Here is an 18,719-nt window from a genome sequence, read left to right as displayed (position 1 = left end):
CCTTAGAAGTGTAATTAGTCAATGAGCTATATAAAAAGGCAGTGCAACTTGGTAAAAACTTAAGAACAAAAATGTTAAGTGGCGAGATCTGATCTGAAAAGAACTGACAGGTTTTAAGACAAAGCAGACAGCAAGCACAACAAAAATGGTATGTAAATACTAAAGATTTTGTTCCAACTTCAGGTTAGCCATAAAGTATATGGAAGTAGAAAAAAATGTATGCATCAATGTATTGGGTTGGCCAAAAAGTTTGTTTGGGTCTTTCTGCAAGAGCTTACAGAAAAACCTGAATGAACTTTATGGCCAATCCAGTAGAATCTTTCCCAAGATGAGAGCCTAAATAAGGGTACAGCAAACCACTGCCCATAGGCAAAATCCTGCCCACCTGTTTTTGTATGGCCTATGAGCGAAGAACAGTTTTTAGGTTTTTAAATGGTTATTTAAAAAAAAACAAAGAATTTGTGACAAAGACCCAAGTGACCCTCTACAGAAGTCTGCCAACCCCTGCTCTAAGCTGATAAAAGAGCTTATCACAAATCTAAGGCACTCTCAACACATATTATTCCTTTTCTACTTAAAAAAAAATCATCACTGAGAAAGTACAGATTATCAAAGCCTAACCAGTTTAAAACCACATAAATTCCACAATGAAACTAGTTAAAGACAGAGCAAGAAAAGGATCAAGACTTTACATTTTTAATTAGTATTATTTCCAGCCTTTCAAACAGAACAAACTTTTAGATCAGATACATAGGTAACTAACATCTGTTGGAAACTAGGATAAAAGAAAGCCACTTAAAAACTAACTCAACATAATAAATATTAAATGAAGGAAAGTTATTCCATACATTTCCCCATACTCTCAGCTAAAGTACTATTTTTTTTTTTTAATTTACTGAAGTAGCTAAAAAAAAGAAAAGAAAAACTTTTCTAAATGAAATATACTATGCTGGCAAAAGTTAAGCATAGACAGAAGTCAAACATTTCTGGTGATACATAACAGGTACAATCCTTCTGGAAAGCAAGTACAGTACTTTTCAAAAGCCATACAAATGTTCATAGCCTTTGACACAGTAATGCCACTTCTAGTAACAGATGCTAAGAAAATGTGGTTTATTTTTTTAAAACGATAGTTAACATAGAGATGTACTTAACATGACATCCTAAAACATCTTACAAAAAAAAAAATTACACAGCATTTAATACCCACAAGCTATGCCATTTATCTACTTTCAAAATATACTCCAAATCCAAGCACTCACCACCATCAGCCTAGTCCAATGTGATTTTGTCTCATGCAATCTCCTGCAACAGCTTCCTAGCCGTTGTTGTTACTCCTACAACATATTCTCCAAGTGGGGAAAGCAGGGGGTTTGGGGGGGGAATGAATTGGGAGATTGGGATTGCCATATATACATTACTAATAAGAAAAAAATAAATTGTACACTTCAAAAAATATATATAGATATATATTCTCCACAGCTGGTGATTGTATTATAATTTGTAACTATGTATTCATGTGTGATTGTTCAAGTTTATACCCTCTACTTGGCTTTAGACTCCATGGTGGTTGGGCTCACATGTGTTCTGCTCACCACTACGCACCTTGCATGTGTCTTAAACACAGCAGGTAATCAGTACCGTCTGTTGAACAACTGAATAAACCCACTCAATGTAAATAAATATATGGAGACACTTTAAAAATAAACATGAGTTTAAGATATTGTATTTATATTAAACAATAAAGCTGTAAATTTTAAAATTATATAATATACTAAGAGTAAATTTTAATAAATGTATTCAACCAATTTTATATAATATTAAAAATTTTAATTACTTTTAATGTAAACAAAACAAAATATATAGAGATTTTAAAACATTTTGGGGAGGGAAGAGAATACGATTACAGAGAACATGGAGGTCTTCAACTGTGTTAAGTTTTATATCTTGGGGGAAAAAAAAGATCTAAGCCAAACATGGCAGAATGTTAAGACAGGGAAAAGCTGGCTGGGGCGCACGTGATACTCATGGTACTACTCTTCCACACTGCACTCAGGGTGTACCCATTCCATCACCACGCACTCAGCAATGGCTTTTATATTTTTATTTTTGTCAGCCTGTTAAACCAAAAATCCTATTGTTTTAATATCTATTTCTTTGAGGACTAGTAATGTTACATAGTTTTTCTTTCTCATTTATTTCCATTACCTGTGTCCTTTGGCCATCTGGAATTTTTGTCTTTTTTGTACTGACTTAATTTTTAAAAAGTGGTTTCCAATTTATTAACATGCCTTCAAGTGCTGTTTTATGTATAGACACTTACCTGTAGACCCAATGGAGGAATCTGAAAGTTAAGACTACATCTTTCAAGAATGAGGTAAACTCCCTGACCAGGACATCATTTTGTCATTTTTCTATCATAATTAACACTAACCAAGTTACTCAGTATGTTCATCTTTTAACATATTCAACTTAGTTTTCCAACTCAGGCAAATTAACCCTGTCATGGGAAGACATACTACTGTAAACAAAAAACCTAAAGAAATTAGTAACTTTTACTAAAAGTAACCATATTACTATCAATAGTAATTATGACAGCCAACATTTACTGAGCCCTTATTTATATGTTGGATACTGTGATAAGCATATTACAAGCCTTATCCCATTTAACCTCCATCTTCATGCTGCTGATTCCATCAGATGCTCTTGTAAATATGAACAGAACTGCTGGAAATGTCAGCTAAAGTATTACTTGAGGATTTACTTTGGAAATGTCTGTAAGATTTTCTTAACGTGTTATTTTTCATGTACTGCTAAATAACACCTATAGGAAAAAATGAAAAACCTACTTTTACTTTCTTAATGCTCAAGTATTTTGTTACTCTTTTTAAAAGATTATTTGAATATATCATAGAATTATGTGTTCCACGCTATTGCTTATAAAAAATCATCAAAAGGTGTTGTACACAGCTAGTTCTCAAAGATAGCTAAAAACATGTACAACAGCCTGGTATGTTAGAATTATAATAGGAAAGAAACAAGGAATTGGGGATATAAAAGCACAGGCTTATTAGTTCATTTCCACCTACCTACTCCATTCTCCCTTGTATCACAGGAACACTTAGTAAAAACCTACTAAATGTCATATACTGTACCAGGCATTATAAAGTTTCTAACCTAAAAGAGCTAGGTCTGGTGGAAGAGATACGAATGTAAACAAGTAATTTAAGCACAATTAAATAAATGCCAACACCTTATACAGAACAAAGTACAATGGTGGCAAACAGGAGAAGACATCAACTTTGCTTGTTTGAATTAAGAAAGACAGGGGGGCCACTCCAGGCAGGAAGGAGCAAAGAGAACGCGACACAAAAACATGAAACAGCATGTTGAGTACATGGAACCAAGAAGTTCAATCCAATTTTAGAGTGGAGGGGTTCTAGGTAGTAGAAGTGAAACTGCACCATCAAGCAGAGGCCAGCTTATAGAAGGTCTAATATGCCATATTAAGAATTTGTCATAATGATGCTAACAGTGAACTTCATCTCATACTAAACCACTAAAAGGTTTTAAGTAGGAGGGAGGATCAGATTGACAAGGTTCACTGTTAGCATTATTATGACAAACTCTAGAAAGAGACCAGACTGGAGGCTGGGAGATGAGTTTAGGAAACTTACAAGAAATGACAGAACATGAACTAAGGCAGCAACAGCAGTAAGAGTTGAGAAATACTTAAAGATATACTCCTGACTTCAATCTATGTCAGCTGCAGAATGCCACTTACTTGTGGTGTGAGTATGGGCAAACTACTTAATCTCTAGTCTACACTAAACTATTGTTCCTTTAGCTGTAAAAGTGCGTGAATAATAATGCACAAGACTTTGTATACAGGTTAGGATTAAAGACCATGAAAATCCCTTTATAAAATGAAAAGTGCTATAAAAAGTTAACGGTATTATTTTATATTTTACATTGTACATGCTATTATAGGCCAAAAAGGTAGGGGGCAGGCCACTGGCCACTAGGAACTGTACAGCAACAGCAGTTATCTTGCCCTTATAAAAATCACCGGATATCTACGTTTGGCCTACTTTTTCCAAAACCACTCACTGTATTTCAAAATAAATATAATGGAGCTGGACAAGCTCCAGGGGAAAAGGGCTAAAACTCTGAGGTTTATGACGGATTTCTATATTAATTAGGGAGCAAGGGTGTTAAAGGAGACTGTTCCCGTGACAGAATTTTTGATTAAGACATTCATTAAAAGTAAGGATAAAGAAAACAAAGACTTCTTTACTAAATAATGGACATTTGAAATTATAAGAATGTTAAATCTTACATTAGGACTAGAGGGAATAAAATGTATACTATGTCCAAGAGATAAAACTGGTTCCAAAATCTGAATAAACTCAAGGAAAATTTGTATAACAGATTTTGAAAATAAGGATATTATAAGCCTACATCTGTAACCTGTTGAAGTCATGTGCACTCTCCCACAAATTATCACTTGATGCCAAGGTCAGAATGTGAGGCTGGATCAATCATGGATCCAATCTTAATAATTACGGATGTGAATATAATTTTCATATTTTGAATTATATATCTCTCAGCTAACACCAATTTCTTTATTTGTACCTCTTTATCTGTAATACATCTGTATTATCCAATTTGTTGAGGTTTTAAAAGGAGAGAAGAAAGTAAATATGAAGTAATCTAATGGTTTCTAATACTCTAGTGACTTTTCTCCCTCAAAAATAAGGATTTAGGGCTTCCCTGGTGGCGCAGTGGTTAAGAATCTGCCTGCCAATGCAGGGGACACGGATTCGATCCCTGGGCTGGGAAGATCCCACATGCTGCAGAGCAACTAAGCCCACGCGTCACAACTACTAAGCCTGTGCTCCAGAGCTCACAAGCTATAACTACTGAGCCCATGTGCCACAACTACTGAGCCCGTGCACCTAGAGCCCATGCTCCATGACAAAAGAAGCCACTACAATGAGAAACCCGTGCACTGCAACAAAGAGTAGCCCCCACCTGCCACAACTAGAGAAAGCCCGTGCACAGCAACGAAGACCCAATGCAGCCAAAAATAAAATAAATAATAAAACATAAAAATAAATAAATAAGGATTTATTTTTCTCTCTCCAATAGTATATGTTCATTTTTAAAAAAACCAAAAACACTACAGAGTTTGGCATGTGTCCTACCATATTTTATGTACATGTTCACATTGTTTTTAAATAAATAGAATCATACTCTACACAAAGTGCTATGATACAGTTTCTCTCACATAATGGACAGTTTTTCAATGTCAGTACATACAGATCTACCTAATCCTTTTCGACAACTGTGTAATATAATTTGTATAAATATACCATAACTCACTTCACCCATTCCCTTCTGGTAGACATGTAGATTATTTCCACTTTTAAAAATTATAAACAACACTACAGTAACACTCGTGGGTATACATCTTAAACATTTATCCAACTGAATCTTTCAGATAAATTTCTATAAGTGGAATCAATTGGTCCAAGGACATGCAGTTTCCATTTCAATACATACTGCCAAACTGATGACCTCCGGAGAGTTTATACGAATGTATACTCTCACCACAGCATAAAGAGTACATATTTTCCCATACTGTTCCAGGTCGGTTACCATTTTAATCTTAGCCAACATGGAAATAAAAAATGTTACTTATTGTTTGAACTCGCATTTCTATAATAATGAAGTATCTTTTACTATGTTTCGAAAGCACTTTTTGTGTTAGTGTGGATAGGCTGACTATTCATATGCCCTTTTTTTTTTCTATTTGGATGTCTGCTTTTTTCTAATTCAGATACAGGAGAGCTTCCTGATTGACAAATGATGCAAACAGTTTTCCCAGGTTTCCATCTGTCTTAGATTTTTGTTAAAGATGTTTTAACCTTTATGTAGCCAAACAGTTCAATCTCTTCCTAAATGGTTTAAGAATACTTTGAAAATGAAAAGGATCCCTACTTTTCTCAAAGGAGAAAAATCTTTAATCCCAATTCCACAAATTAAAAAAGCTAACCTAATGTTATATTATTCAATCTGTGCTGACTGAAATTATCATTTTTATTTCAATAGCTGTCTAATGTTTACCATTAAAACTTATACAAGGTAGGACCACTGTTCTCATCATTGGAGAAAGAAGACATGGAGAAAGAATGACCTCATGATTTTTTAAATAAAAGCTACTTAGCTCTGTCTGTTGAAAAGTGTCTAGAAGCAGTGACACTCCAGTAGCAACAAACACATCTAACATCCAGGTCTTAATTTCTAAATATCACTTCCTAGTAAAAGGAATTAGGGCTCTTAGGACAGACAGCTGAATCCAGGGTAGGGACAGGGAAAGAACAAAGGGAATTTGGAATACATTGTGCCAGAAAGTAAGGAAGAGCTCAAAAACTGATGGGGACATGTCAATAAGATACAGAGGCCAGCCTGAAAGGGATTCCGCTAGCCATATCAAAAATGTATTTGAGCATCAAAATCAGTAATTACAGGCATAGACTTTAACACATCAAATGAAGAATCCATGAGTCCCTACTGATACAAATAAGACTAACTAAATAAGGACAGGGAAGAGAAAAGAGAGAACTCTTACTTAAGGTAGATGTCAAATAATAAATGTAGAAATAATGACAGACTTCGATTACCTACCACTTTGCAGTCACTCTGGTGGTAATTTGTTCTGGTGAGAATTATCAGTGGATACTACATCCCTCTGAGAGGAAATATGTTGCAGAACAGGATATTTATAATCTCAAAGTACCTCTCCACAGAGCACGTATTAATTATAAAGGAACTAAAGATACCTCTACAGAGAGAAAACTGATAGATATGACCTTAATCAAACAACCAATGTTAACATCATCAATAATGGGACAAGCCAGCATCTTGTGCCTCCTGATGTGATACACCTGGGCATAACATCACTTACCCAGTATTTCTACCAAAAATGTTTAATCTGAATCTGACCAAGAGGAAACAATCAGACAAAACTAAACAAGAGGACATTCTACAAAACAACTGGCCTGAATTCTTCAAAAAGTGCCACTGTCATGAATGACTAAGAAAAGCTGAGAAACCGTTCTAGATTATGAGACATGACAATTGATTTTTGATCCTGCAATCAGGATAAGAAAAGAATTGCTAAAATCACACTCTGGGAACTGATAAAATTATATATGGACTATATGTTAGATAAAACACTGTATCAATGTTCAATTTCCTAAATTTTGTCATTGCGTTGTAGTTATACAAGGAATTATTCTTGTATAGAATAGAAGAGGGGGACTTCCTAGGTGGCGCAGTGGGTAAGAATCTGCCTGCCAATGCAGGGCACACGGGTTCAAGCCCTGCCCCAGGAAGATACCACATGCCGCAAAGCAACTAAGCCCGTGCGCCACAGCTACTGAGCCTGTGCTCTAGAGCCCGTGAGCCACAACTACTGAGCCTATGTGCTGCAACTACTGAAGCCCATGCGCCTAGAGCCCGAGCTCTGCAACAAGAGAGGCCACCGCAATGAAAAGCCCATGCACCACAACAAAGAGTAGCCCCCGCTCACCGCAACTAGAGAAAGCCCGTGTGCAGCAACGAAGACCCAACACAGCCAATAAAATAAATAATTAATTAATTTTTTAAAAAAAAGAATAGACAAGGGTCAGCAAACTTGTTCCGTAAAGGACCAGACAGTAATTGGTCTCTGTTGCAACCATTCAGCTCTGCCACTGTAGTGCAGAAGCAGCCAAAGACAACACTTAAACATTCAAGCACAGCTGTGCCCCAATAAAACTTTACAAAAACAGACACAGGCTGTATTTGGCCAGCAGGCAGGCCACACTTTCACAGACCCCTGAGTTTAAGGTAAAGGGTCCTAACATATGCAACTTATTCTCAAAAAATTCAGCAAAAATAAATAATATGTATTCAAGTGTGCGTGTGTACATACGCAGGCACACACACATAAAGCAATTATGTGTAGTTTAAAGGTACGAGGTATTCAATGTACTGTTTTTCACTACTTTTCCATTGGTTTGAAATTTTCAAAATAAAAAGTTCAAAAATTACCTAAGGTAAGTAATATATCCCTACTTAATCCTCTCAAATATTTTATTTTTACTACCCATTTTAAATTTTATTATATTAAGATCACAATAATATAACTGTTCCATAAACCTAGGCATGATGAGACAATATAATTAAGAGATATAAGGAATCTATTGCCCTCCTAAAGCATAAAGCCTCTACAGGAAGTTATATATAATTAGGATCACTGTCTAGAAACACGCTCTTCCAAATACATCTAAGACTATTAAGCTCCATGAAGGCAGTGCTCTGGTTCTTTTTGCTCCTCAGTGTATCTCTATACCCTAGGAAGGCTGCATGGTACAGAGTAGGCACTAATAACGTTTATGGAATTAAGAAATTAGTTGCAATGGTTAAAACCAGACTCTTAAGAGATGTCAAACAATAAAATTTTCTTTTCCTTTCATTTGTTTCCATTGCCAACCTTCACGTCTATGTTTTTAAAGCTTTGTATTTATAAAAACCCAAGTTAGAATAAAACATGTCCAATAACTTTTCACATTTAGTTCTCAATAGTTATTAATTAAATACTTATTTTTAAATTGACCTGAATACAGTACCTGAATTTTGTGTTAGTTTATTCTAAAAATTGGGTGTTCTCAACTATTCTACGGTCCTATAAAAGTTTACAGAATGTGAACTTTCACAATTTGCCACTTCTGAATTTGCCACTTTTGAACTCTGTCAGGTACCTCCTGTGTGCATGCAAAGAAATTCACAGAGCCACAGTGCCACTTCTTATGCCCTCAGACAAAGTAACCTCAATCAGTGTCAAAACAAGGGCACCACCCTATTTTCTCCTACACTGCCACATTTCCTTTCTTGGTTAAAAATATTCACCCACATAATTAGTGAGGCCTAACTGGTCTACACAATAATCTTAACATTTGCAGAGTAAAACTGATACTTTAGGTTGTTAAAACATTAGTTATATAAAATAAGTCTTTCAAATAAAATTTATATAGTTACAAATTGATTATACCCACAGTTTAAATAGAAAAAACATCCAAATAAGGATTTCATTTTTTATTATAAAAGCAAATAATTTGACCAGTAGAGGGCACTCACTTGAAAGGGGGAGAAGAGTGGCCAGAGTCTTGAAGAGAAATGCATTTACAAAATTGCTCTGTGTACCTCACTTTAAAAATGGAATGTTTTCATAGAACGCCAGAGTAAGCTAATATAACATTGTGAGTTTAGAAAATGTAAGACTTAAATCTATATTACATTAAAAAACCTAACATAAACCATATTCAGGGAATTGAACGTCACAATCTACAGGATGTTTAAAGCTGTATGTAATACATAGCATGAGGGTCTCAACCTCAGCACTACTGACATTTTGGGCCACGTCATTATTTGCTGGGGGGGGCTCTCCTGTGCACTGCAGGAAGATGAACAGAATCCCCGGCCTCTACCCACTACAGACAGCAGCAGCAGTTCCCCTCAAGCTGTGACGACCAGAAATATCTCCAGATGTAGCCAAACGTCCCCTGAGGGGCAACGTCACCACCCATTCCTCATTAATAACTACTGATACATATGTTTAAAAAAAAAAAAAAGCAGCAGCAGAAAAGAAAAATAACAACGTACAACACTGAGCAGTGCTTTTCTTACACCACTCTTCAGTACCGGTTTAATATTACAAATTTTCTCTCTATAATTTAAATACCTTAGTCAGAAAGTAAATTCCATAATGAACACAGAAAAACTTTTTAAAAGAGAAACGGATATATCTTTGTGAATAAACACTCCAAGCTCAGAGCACTAAAAATGGAACAAATCAATCCAATTATGAATCCATTCTTCCTTACTGAGCAGAAAACTGTTTCATCAAAGATGGGCATAATACTTGGACTGAATTATAAATGTCACATTAACAGAAGCATGCAGATGTCAATGAATTGGAGCCTGGGAAAAAATACTTGTCTGTATCTATTTTTATATTATATCCAGCAGATTCTTGTTATATATTTGTTAACTGACCAACTGACCATGCTGATCTCTACCTCCATTTTTCTGCTTTCAAATTTTACCTCAGAAAACACGTTTCAGAGAACATGTTTTTATAATAACGTGATCTCCACACAATAAAAGCATGCATTATTTCTAGCTTGCATTGTATTTGGGGACTGATTTTTTAATAATCCTGCATCACTAACAAGGTATTTCATTATCTCTTGGAACTCTTCAATGGGCTTCATAAAAGATAAAGGTAAAATCTTTTCAGAATAGAAGTAAAGGTGATTATCATGTGCAAATGTGAACATGCTCCATCCATGCATCATAACTAATTCTATATCATATCTCTGCCACTAAGATGGCATTAGACAGTATGCTAAGCTCAAATTTTGAAATATTAATAATCTGAATCAGCCTCCAATACTACGAGGGTAAGTCAAAAATTATCTGCACTCTGGCTGTCGAATTTATAGTTTTAATATAACTGGAGTGTGGATAATTTTTGACTCACCCTCGTAAATATTTTCTTAGCTTCAAGGTTAATTTTTCATTTTAAAAAAGCTACACAAGGGTACAATGGAAATTCCACATAACTTGGTCTCAGAAAACTTAAAATTGCACCACTTACTAGCTAAGTATCCTTATGCAAGTCTAAAACCTCTCAGAGGCCATTTTTATTGATAAAATGAAAGAAATAATGACCACCTTCCTTACCTATCTCATAGTATATATCTCTGCAAATTCTTAAGCCACTAGAAAATATGGTATTAATCAAAATTTTTTTCTAAATTGGTTTCCATTTGTTTCTTGCAGAAAAACTGATAAGAATTCCAAATGTACATAGTCTATGTCCTCTCTTATTTTCCGTGACTTGCATTGTTCACCAATCAAAAACTTACAGCGGTAGTGATACCCACTACCCCTCAACTTTTTACAAAAATATCATGTATTTTTGTTTAGCTACTTATTAAAATAAACTACTGAATTCTCTGGCCTTTCTTCTAGTTGAACTACACCAAGAATTTAACGCGTCAGTTCTCTCAGACTCACTGTAACTTGGGAGATAAGAGACAATCTCTGATACCATTTCTCAGGTGGCTAGGCTAGTGACGGAATGTCAGTTTCAAAGTTCACAGGTAATCGATGCTTCCCCGGGTCAAGTCTTCTGGTTTGGCAGAAATCATAATCAGAGTTAATGGGTTTGAGTTTATAAACTTTTCCTACCTCCCCCCAAATTAAAGGATTGACTTTTTTTAGCTTTAAGATTTATATTGCACTTAAACAATTTTGACCAAAAAGTTTCCTAATCTTTTTTTAATCTCGTTCTTATATATCATTCTTGATGGCTGATAGGAAACAGAGTGTAATGGAATTCCTTCTGATTTAAATGCTGGAGTATGCCTAGTAACCTTGGTTTTAGAAATAGGTGAACTATTTAATCCTACTCAAAGAAAAAATAAACAAAACCATCAGCATTGAATTGACTTGCCAAGAGGAAATATAGAGACTATTCCATAGGTGGTCCACTTCAGTTAGACTCTTCCCCTTTACTAACGCAAAGTAATAAACTTGGAAGCCAAATAAAAGTTGCTTCTGTGTTTAAATCTGATCTTTGCAAATAAGGGTTATTTCTTCATTTTTTTGCCTGCAGTACCAAAAATATTTGACATCTCCTTATGAACATTTCCTCATCAATCCTCAAAGTTCTACAATGTGTAAATATCTTCCCAAGGCCAACAATGCCCTCAGAACCTGTCTGAGTGCAATCAAGGTGTTTTTTTTTAAAGACGTTACACAGCACAGTACTTTAACTGGGCACTTTGACCTTTCTACACGCTACATCGTGGGACCCAGAGAAAGTTCTGGGAAATTTTTCAGAGCTGACTAAAAAAATTGGTATATCAGATCTAGAATAAAAGTTAAGGGATTAGGATTGCTTACTCGGGGGTAAAGAAGTCTAAGAAATAATCTAACAACATAAATCTATTTTAAAGATAAGCTGATATTATGTTAAACTTAACAGGAAGATTCAGCTTATGCATGAAATGCACTAATAATTACATTCTGGAAATTAGTTAACAAGGCAGTTATGTGCCACTCTCTCCTGCAGGTCTTTGGGATTAAATAAATCCTTACCTGCTTGAGTTCATCTGAGTACAGGGATGCAAGAAGGCAGTGGGAAATACTACGTGACCTCTCAAGGTCTCTGCCAGGCCTTTATTCTATCGTTTTGCTGTTGGCCATTCCTTTGGTACATTTTCATGAAACCGAAAAAGTCTGAAAATTATTCATTAATCAATTTGTAATAAAAAACAATTCTAACATTGCCTTGAGTAAATTGAAAAATGGCTGCAAAGCAAAGGTAAGGATTGGTGGTGGTACCCTTATATATCACCTGATACACATACACATAAAAGCAAAGAATGAGCTTTCTAAAATGCATCAGGTAGTTGTAGGTTCTCCAACACTTCAGTATAAAGAGAAAACATGAAAATACTACTAATTGTTTTTAATTCAGTCATCAAATAATTACACTTCACCAGTACAAATCAACTCTACGTGTGACATCAAATACCACAAAAAATTACCCCAAAACCCCATAAAAATAATAGCCACATTTTTTAAAAAAAATGACTGTTAGCTATGTCTCATCTTACGGATAAGATGTGAATTCACATTTTCACCCTCTGAGAAAACTCTGAAATACACTTCCAATCAAAATGCACATACACTAACACAGAGTGAACGTCACCGATGGTGTTATTCTCCCAAGAGAAGACGGGCTGGGCTCTCATATCTGTGGTTACTTGTAACATCACAGTAATGCCCTGAAACCCAAACACATTTTAGGTAACTTAATAAAAGTATTATCAGTATAACTGCCTTGTAATGAGTAGTCACAGAAAATCAGAGAAACCTTTTTTTGTACCCAAAGGATGGGCCTGCACAAATCAATATGCATAACATTAAAACAAGATTTACCTCTATCGTAGGATCATATTCATCCACAAAGTGATTCTGAATTAGCTGTATCGTCAAGGCACTCTTGCCTACGCCACCAGCTCCAACTACCACAAGTTTATATTCAGTCATTTTCAGCAGGCCTTATAATAAAAATAATGAAAACGTGACTAAATTAGAACACGTGCCACACATGAGATTAATATAACCCAAACACACTATCAATACCTCTTAACACAAATTCATCTTTACATGGAAAATTATTTCAAAATACCTCACAAAATTCAATGCCGAAAACTCCAGTTGACTACAGATATGTATTGTAATGAATTGTACTTCGTTTACAAACTCCTCCATCAGCATTTGAGAAAAACGCATTCAGAGCGCATAGTTCTTTTACCTCAGATTCAGGTTGCTCTATCTGAAGAGGCAGTCTGTTGCAGGGCAGCAGGTAATGGCTCTCAAAGGAGCAGCCCATGACTTCACTCAGTACGAGTGTCAAGCACATTGCTCTATACCCTGTGGACACAGCCACACAAAACCTGTTGACAGCCGTCACCACAGTATTCCTTGTTGACTCAGGCCCCTAAGAGTTACAAGCGGATATGCTGAGTGTCTCTGTTGGGGCCAACAGATATAAAAACTTTTTAAAAGCATCATCCTAGTAGTTCTCCTGGACAAATAGCAGGAATCAGATGGGGGTGGGGGTAGGCCTGTCAAAGCTGGATGGTATACTGGGAAAAATAAAAACTGAGATGCCAAAGCAGATAAGGACAATATTTGGTGACATTTTAATCTGTAAATTATCTGCTGGGGAAAATAATGGTGTAAAAACTAAGAGAACTGTGAACTTTATTCAGTATAGATGATCTGATCAACAATCACCACATATAATGCTATATCAGTGCTGAAAATAGCACATTGCACAAAAAATATATAATTATATATTTAAAGACAAGCACACTTCTAATGAGAATTTTCCTCAGTAATCCACATGACTTCTACTCTCTGCTTCTCATTCATCATCTCCCAACAGTAGCAATAAATACTGGCAACTTGTAAGGTTAACAGCGCCTAGACAGAAAATATTTTTTTTAGTCAGCCGTTTCAATCTTTTTGAAATGAAAAGAAATTTATTTACTTTAATCTCCTTTCCCTCAATAACTACATATTACTACAAATAAGTAGTGAACAGCAGAAAGAATGCACAATAATTTATTACAGGCTAAGTAGTTCCAAATTAATGAATGTGCAGATATTGCATACAAACACTATACACACGCAGCATCCTATTTAGTGAAAACCAAGAATTATCCCAATAGGCACCACCCTCCAAAAACATAATATGCAAGTGACAACATACTAACCACCTATTCCTGAACCCACTCACAAAGAAAAGACAGGACAGATAACTGTTGTGTCACACTTCCTCCCTGACCTGCTCCCTGCCACCCAGCCTTGTCTAGGGCCACCACAAACATGTATGATATCCTGTCTGCTCCCCCTTTTCATTCCTAATATTGGCCATACCAAATGTAACAGGTGAGGATAATCACACCAAAATGTATCCCCTAGTTCCCTACCCACCCCACCAAAATTTGGATAGCCTAGAACAGTAGTTCTCAAAATGTGGTCCAGGAACCCATTAGGGTTCCTAAGACTTTTGGAGAGGGTCCAAGAGGTCAAACACTGGTTTCATGATAATGCTAGGATGTGATTTACCCCTTCCACTCTTATTCTTTCACAAGTGTACAGCAGAATTTTCCAGACATGTGATCATAACAGACTGAATACAGAAGCAGATATGAAGATCCAGCTGACTTCTACTAAGCCATATAAGTAGAGAGGCTTGTAAAAGTGCGAAACAATGCCACTCTTCTCACTAATCTGTGTATTTGTTTTGGAAAACAGTTACTTTTCATTAAAAATTCTATTTCTGTTACCAAGTAATGGGCTTATTTTTTTAATGAATTAATTTTTTTTTAATTCTCAATTTTAGTTTCTATTGTGGTAAATACTGACACACTCCCCACTGGGATCCTCAATAATTTTTAAGAGTGTAAAAGGATCTGGGTCCTTATGACCAATAAGTTTGCTAGCCTAGGAGAGATTGTGGACAAATACTGGATTACAGCTTAGTTGTACATTCATGTGCGAATTCTGAAAGACATCCATCTACTTCTTTATGCAATGGTTATTTCTGAAAAAAATCTTTGACTTGGATTTCAAAAATCAGGTAATATTTAAACCCACTAGAGAGAAACGGGTTCCCACGGAAGATCACAGGCCAGAAAGAGCCCCCTCACCCAAAGCTACATAAGCTAACAAGGGGTGGAACTGGAACCAGAACTGAACATTTTGTTCAGGAAAAAAAATTTCACTTTTTTTTTCTCATAAAACAAAATGAATTATCGTTTCTTATACTATCTCTTAAAACCAAGAATGCCTGTGGATGGATACAGTCTAAAGTAAACAGTATTGCTATCAACCATATTTGATGTCCCCAAGTCTATTGCACGTTCGAGTCAGCATTTTGGACCTTAGTCACCTAAGAATGACATCACTCATAAGGTTGTTTCTGAGATGATTATGAACAGAATTTTTTCCCTTTGTAATTTCTCTCTGAATGATTTTTTTTCCATTACAAATGTAACATGTATATTGGGTAAAAAAAATGAGAGAATACCTTTCTGCTCTGAACACCTTGTTTTGGTGGATATAAGATTTAAGGAGGCTTGCTTAGGACTTCAACTACAGCATGCACATGCCTAAGAGTATTTCAGGCAGTTGGCTGGCAGATTGCTACAGTTAACTCCTCTTGTCGGTTAAAAAGAAAAAATGTGTAAGCCGTTTGGCAGTGGTGTAATAACTCCTGGGATGGGGGTCAAATTTGCACGCATGAGGGTAACAGAGAAGAGACGGGGGAAAGGACAACAGCAGGCAAATTAAACTTCAAGTACAATTTTAGCTATTGCTGTCTACACTCAACTAGCAAGGAAAAAGCCCTGCTTCTGCTCTGCGGGTTTGCTGCGTGTGTTTTAACTTGACAAAGCAAAACAGACCTTCTGGGATTAACTTTTTCCTTTTCACTAAGTACAGGCTTTACGTTGTAGGGTGTTGGCCACCTGTTCTTCCACCACCATCTCTACCTCCACCTCCTCCTTTGTGGCCACAGCAATGTCACAGCCCATACATGGGGGAGGGGAGCAGTCAGGAACTCGGCTGCAGATGCATTTTTTTCCAAACACAATAACCTCCAACAGTGGTCCCTAAGCACTTTCCTCCGCGCTTCCAAAACGCGACCTCCCCTCTCACTCACATATCCCCCTACACACTGAAAAGGACCACAAGCCGTCCAGCCTGCGCTCGAGGGAGAAGTTTATACCTTCGTCCTAGAGATGAGAGATGCAGCGGAGAAGGCGGTAACCGAGGCAGCCGAGTGCTGGGAAGGGAGGAAGAGGTGCGGGAGCGAAGGGAGAGCGAGGGAGAGGGAAGGACGGCGAGGGGGAGGGGAGGCTGGAGCGCAGCGGGAGTAACCTCCACCGCACCCGACCGCCCCGAGGGGCGGCCCGCCTGGCCCGCGAGTTTGTCCCCGGCCGCCTCCAGCCGCGGCTCTCGGGGAGGAGGAAGGAAGGGGTTCCCCGTCCAGGAAGCAGCACTAGCGGCGGCCGCCTCCAGCCTCACCCTCCTCAGCCCCGCACCGCCCATTCCTCATTCCCCGCGTCGCCGCGTCCCCGCGCCTCCCCCTGCAAACCCCCCCACCCCGTCCGCCCGCCCGGGCCCCGCGCCCGCGCCCCCTCCCCGCCCCTCCGGGGACCCCTAATTCATTCACTCGCCGTCGGCCCCGCCCGGCGCCGGCGAGGAGGGTCGGGACCCCGGCAGGGGCCGGGAGGGGTGGTCCGCTCCGTACCTCTCTCCCGCACCTGGGAGCCGCCGAGCCTCTGGCCCCCGCCGCCGCCTTCAGTGCCTGCGCCGCGCTCGCTGCCAGTCCGAAATGGCGGGGGCCGGGAGTACTGGCCGAGCCGCCGCCACCGCCGCCGCCGCCGCCGCCGCCGCCACCGCCGCCGCTGTGCCTCCGCCGCCGCGGCCGCCGCCTAGGGAAATCGAGCTCCGAGCGCACCGATGAGTTCGGGGCCGGGCGGCCGCAGAGGGCAGAGCTATCGATGCGCGCGGCACTCGATTCTTCTCCAGACGGGCGTACGGGGAGGGAGCGGCTGAGGGCGGTGTGGGAAGAGGGAAGAGCGAGCCTGCGAGCGCCGCCGGGGAGAGGGAGGGGGCCGGGCCCTGCCGGCGAGGAGGCGGACCAGGCCGGCGGAGGAGGGGCGGGGGCCGGGCCCGCGGAGGAAGCGGGCGGCCGGGGCGGTGGAGGGTGAGGGGGGGCGCGCGGCCGGCGGTGGGGGGGGGGGGGGCGGGGGGCGGGTCTGGGCGGTTCCTCGGCGCGCGCCTGTGGGCGGGAGGGGGCGCCGGCGGACCCCGCCCCCAGGCTCCCGCCGCAGCCCCGGCTCGGCGCCGCAGCTTCGGACCTGGGCTGGCGCGCGCTCGGCTCGGCGGCGCAGCCCGGAGACGCCGCAGCCAGCCCACCGCGCCCCTGTCGGGTGCACACGGGGGAGCTGCGAGAATCCCGCCGCCCCTGGGGTCGGCCTGCACTTGGGCACGTTCATTTACTATCATTTACTGCAAGTAAATCAACGTGCAGTCACCCGAAGTGGGCGGCGGCTTGAGTGACTTTGGCGGAGACCGGCCTCCAGTTCCCCGGCCTGGGGCTTTCTGAGCACGCCTTGGAGATTACCATTCTTTACACTCCGGCGCTGGCGACCTAGCCCCAGGCCCAGGCAAACGCGGCAAATCCTTTCATCGCTAATTAAGGGGGAGGGGGTCTGTTGTTTTCTGTTGTTTTCAACGGGTATTTCGAAGCCAGCACAGGTCACTGAAAACGGCGACCTCAGATGTACCTATTGCCCCTGACGGCACAAGCAGACGACAGACTGTTTTTAAATAGAAGTGCCCTTAATAGTCTAGACCTGAGGAGAATCACTCAAACATTAATTAGAAGACAGATTCATCAGTTAACGTTCAGGGAGTTAACACATTGAACAGTGGAACAATTAAAACTGCTAGCAGCCCAGAGTCTGCACTGATAAACTACCTAGAAAGGTTTGGGGGAGTTTTTTTTAAAGTTTGAGGCCTGGCAGGCCAGGGCCTGTACCTAACAGAACCACCCATCTGAGTCTCTGCTAGCAGTTCTGTCCCTCTACTCCACATCATAAAACAGGAATAACACAGTTATTTTAAATCCCAACCACTAAGTGGGTTAAGCTAGGCCTTACGCCAACTGCCCCCTTTTCTTCCTACCCTTATGTGGACTGTACTCTGCAAGGCTGGTTCCCACTTCCCTCTCCTGGCACCTGATACCAGGTGGAAGAGACAGAAGGGAGGAGGTGGAAAACATGGAAGGAAAAGACTATGCCTGCTCTAGTTCAGGTAGATGCTAAATGCTTTGCACATATCTTATTTAATCATCACAACAACCTCATGAAGTCATGCTTTTCTCTGTTTACAGAGGAGGAAACAAATTTAGAGAGGTTAGAAATTGGGCCCAAGGTGACACAGCTGAAAGGAAGTATCCTTCATGTCAGATCACGGTCACTGCTCTGCTCCCCACTCAGGGTGGCTCCCAT

General features: G+C 39.6%; 1 protein-coding gene across 4 annotated transcripts in view; it reads right to left on the bottom strand.

The window, feature by feature from the left end:
• The window catches only part of KRAS (KRAS proto-oncogene, GTPase), a 37,747-nt gene extending 20,674 nt beyond the window's left edge, over nt 1–17,073 (bottom strand). The window contains exons 1-3 of one of the 4 annotated variants that reach the window (XM_057701791.1): nt 16,952–17,049; nt 16,427–16,483; nt 13,063–13,184 (exon numbers count right to left, since the gene is read on the bottom strand). In XM_057701791.1, coding sequence (XP_057557774.1) covers nt 13,063–13,173 — 111 coding nt within the window. In that variant the 5' untranslated portion in view covers nt 13,174–13,184; nt 16,427–16,483; nt 16,952–17,049. Of the gene's footprint in view, nt 1–13,062; nt 13,185–16,426; nt 16,484–16,951 lie in introns of all 4 variants that reach the window. The other 3 variants (XM_057701794.1, XM_057701795.1, XM_057701793.1) reach the window with 3 other exon arrangements.
• Nucleotides 17,074–18,719: the final 1,646 nt, after the last annotated feature.

The sequence above is a fragment of the Hippopotamus amphibius genome, chromosome 12, assembly GCF_030028045.1.
Source record: "Hippopotamus amphibius kiboko isolate mHipAmp2 chromosome 12, mHipAmp2.hap2, whole genome shotgun sequence".
Lineage (NCBI taxonomy): Eukaryota > Metazoa > Chordata > Mammalia > Artiodactyla > Hippopotamidae > Hippopotamus > Hippopotamus amphibius.
Note: the sequence above shows the minus strand (reverse complement) of the source record. Positions and strands in the feature narration are given on the sequence as shown.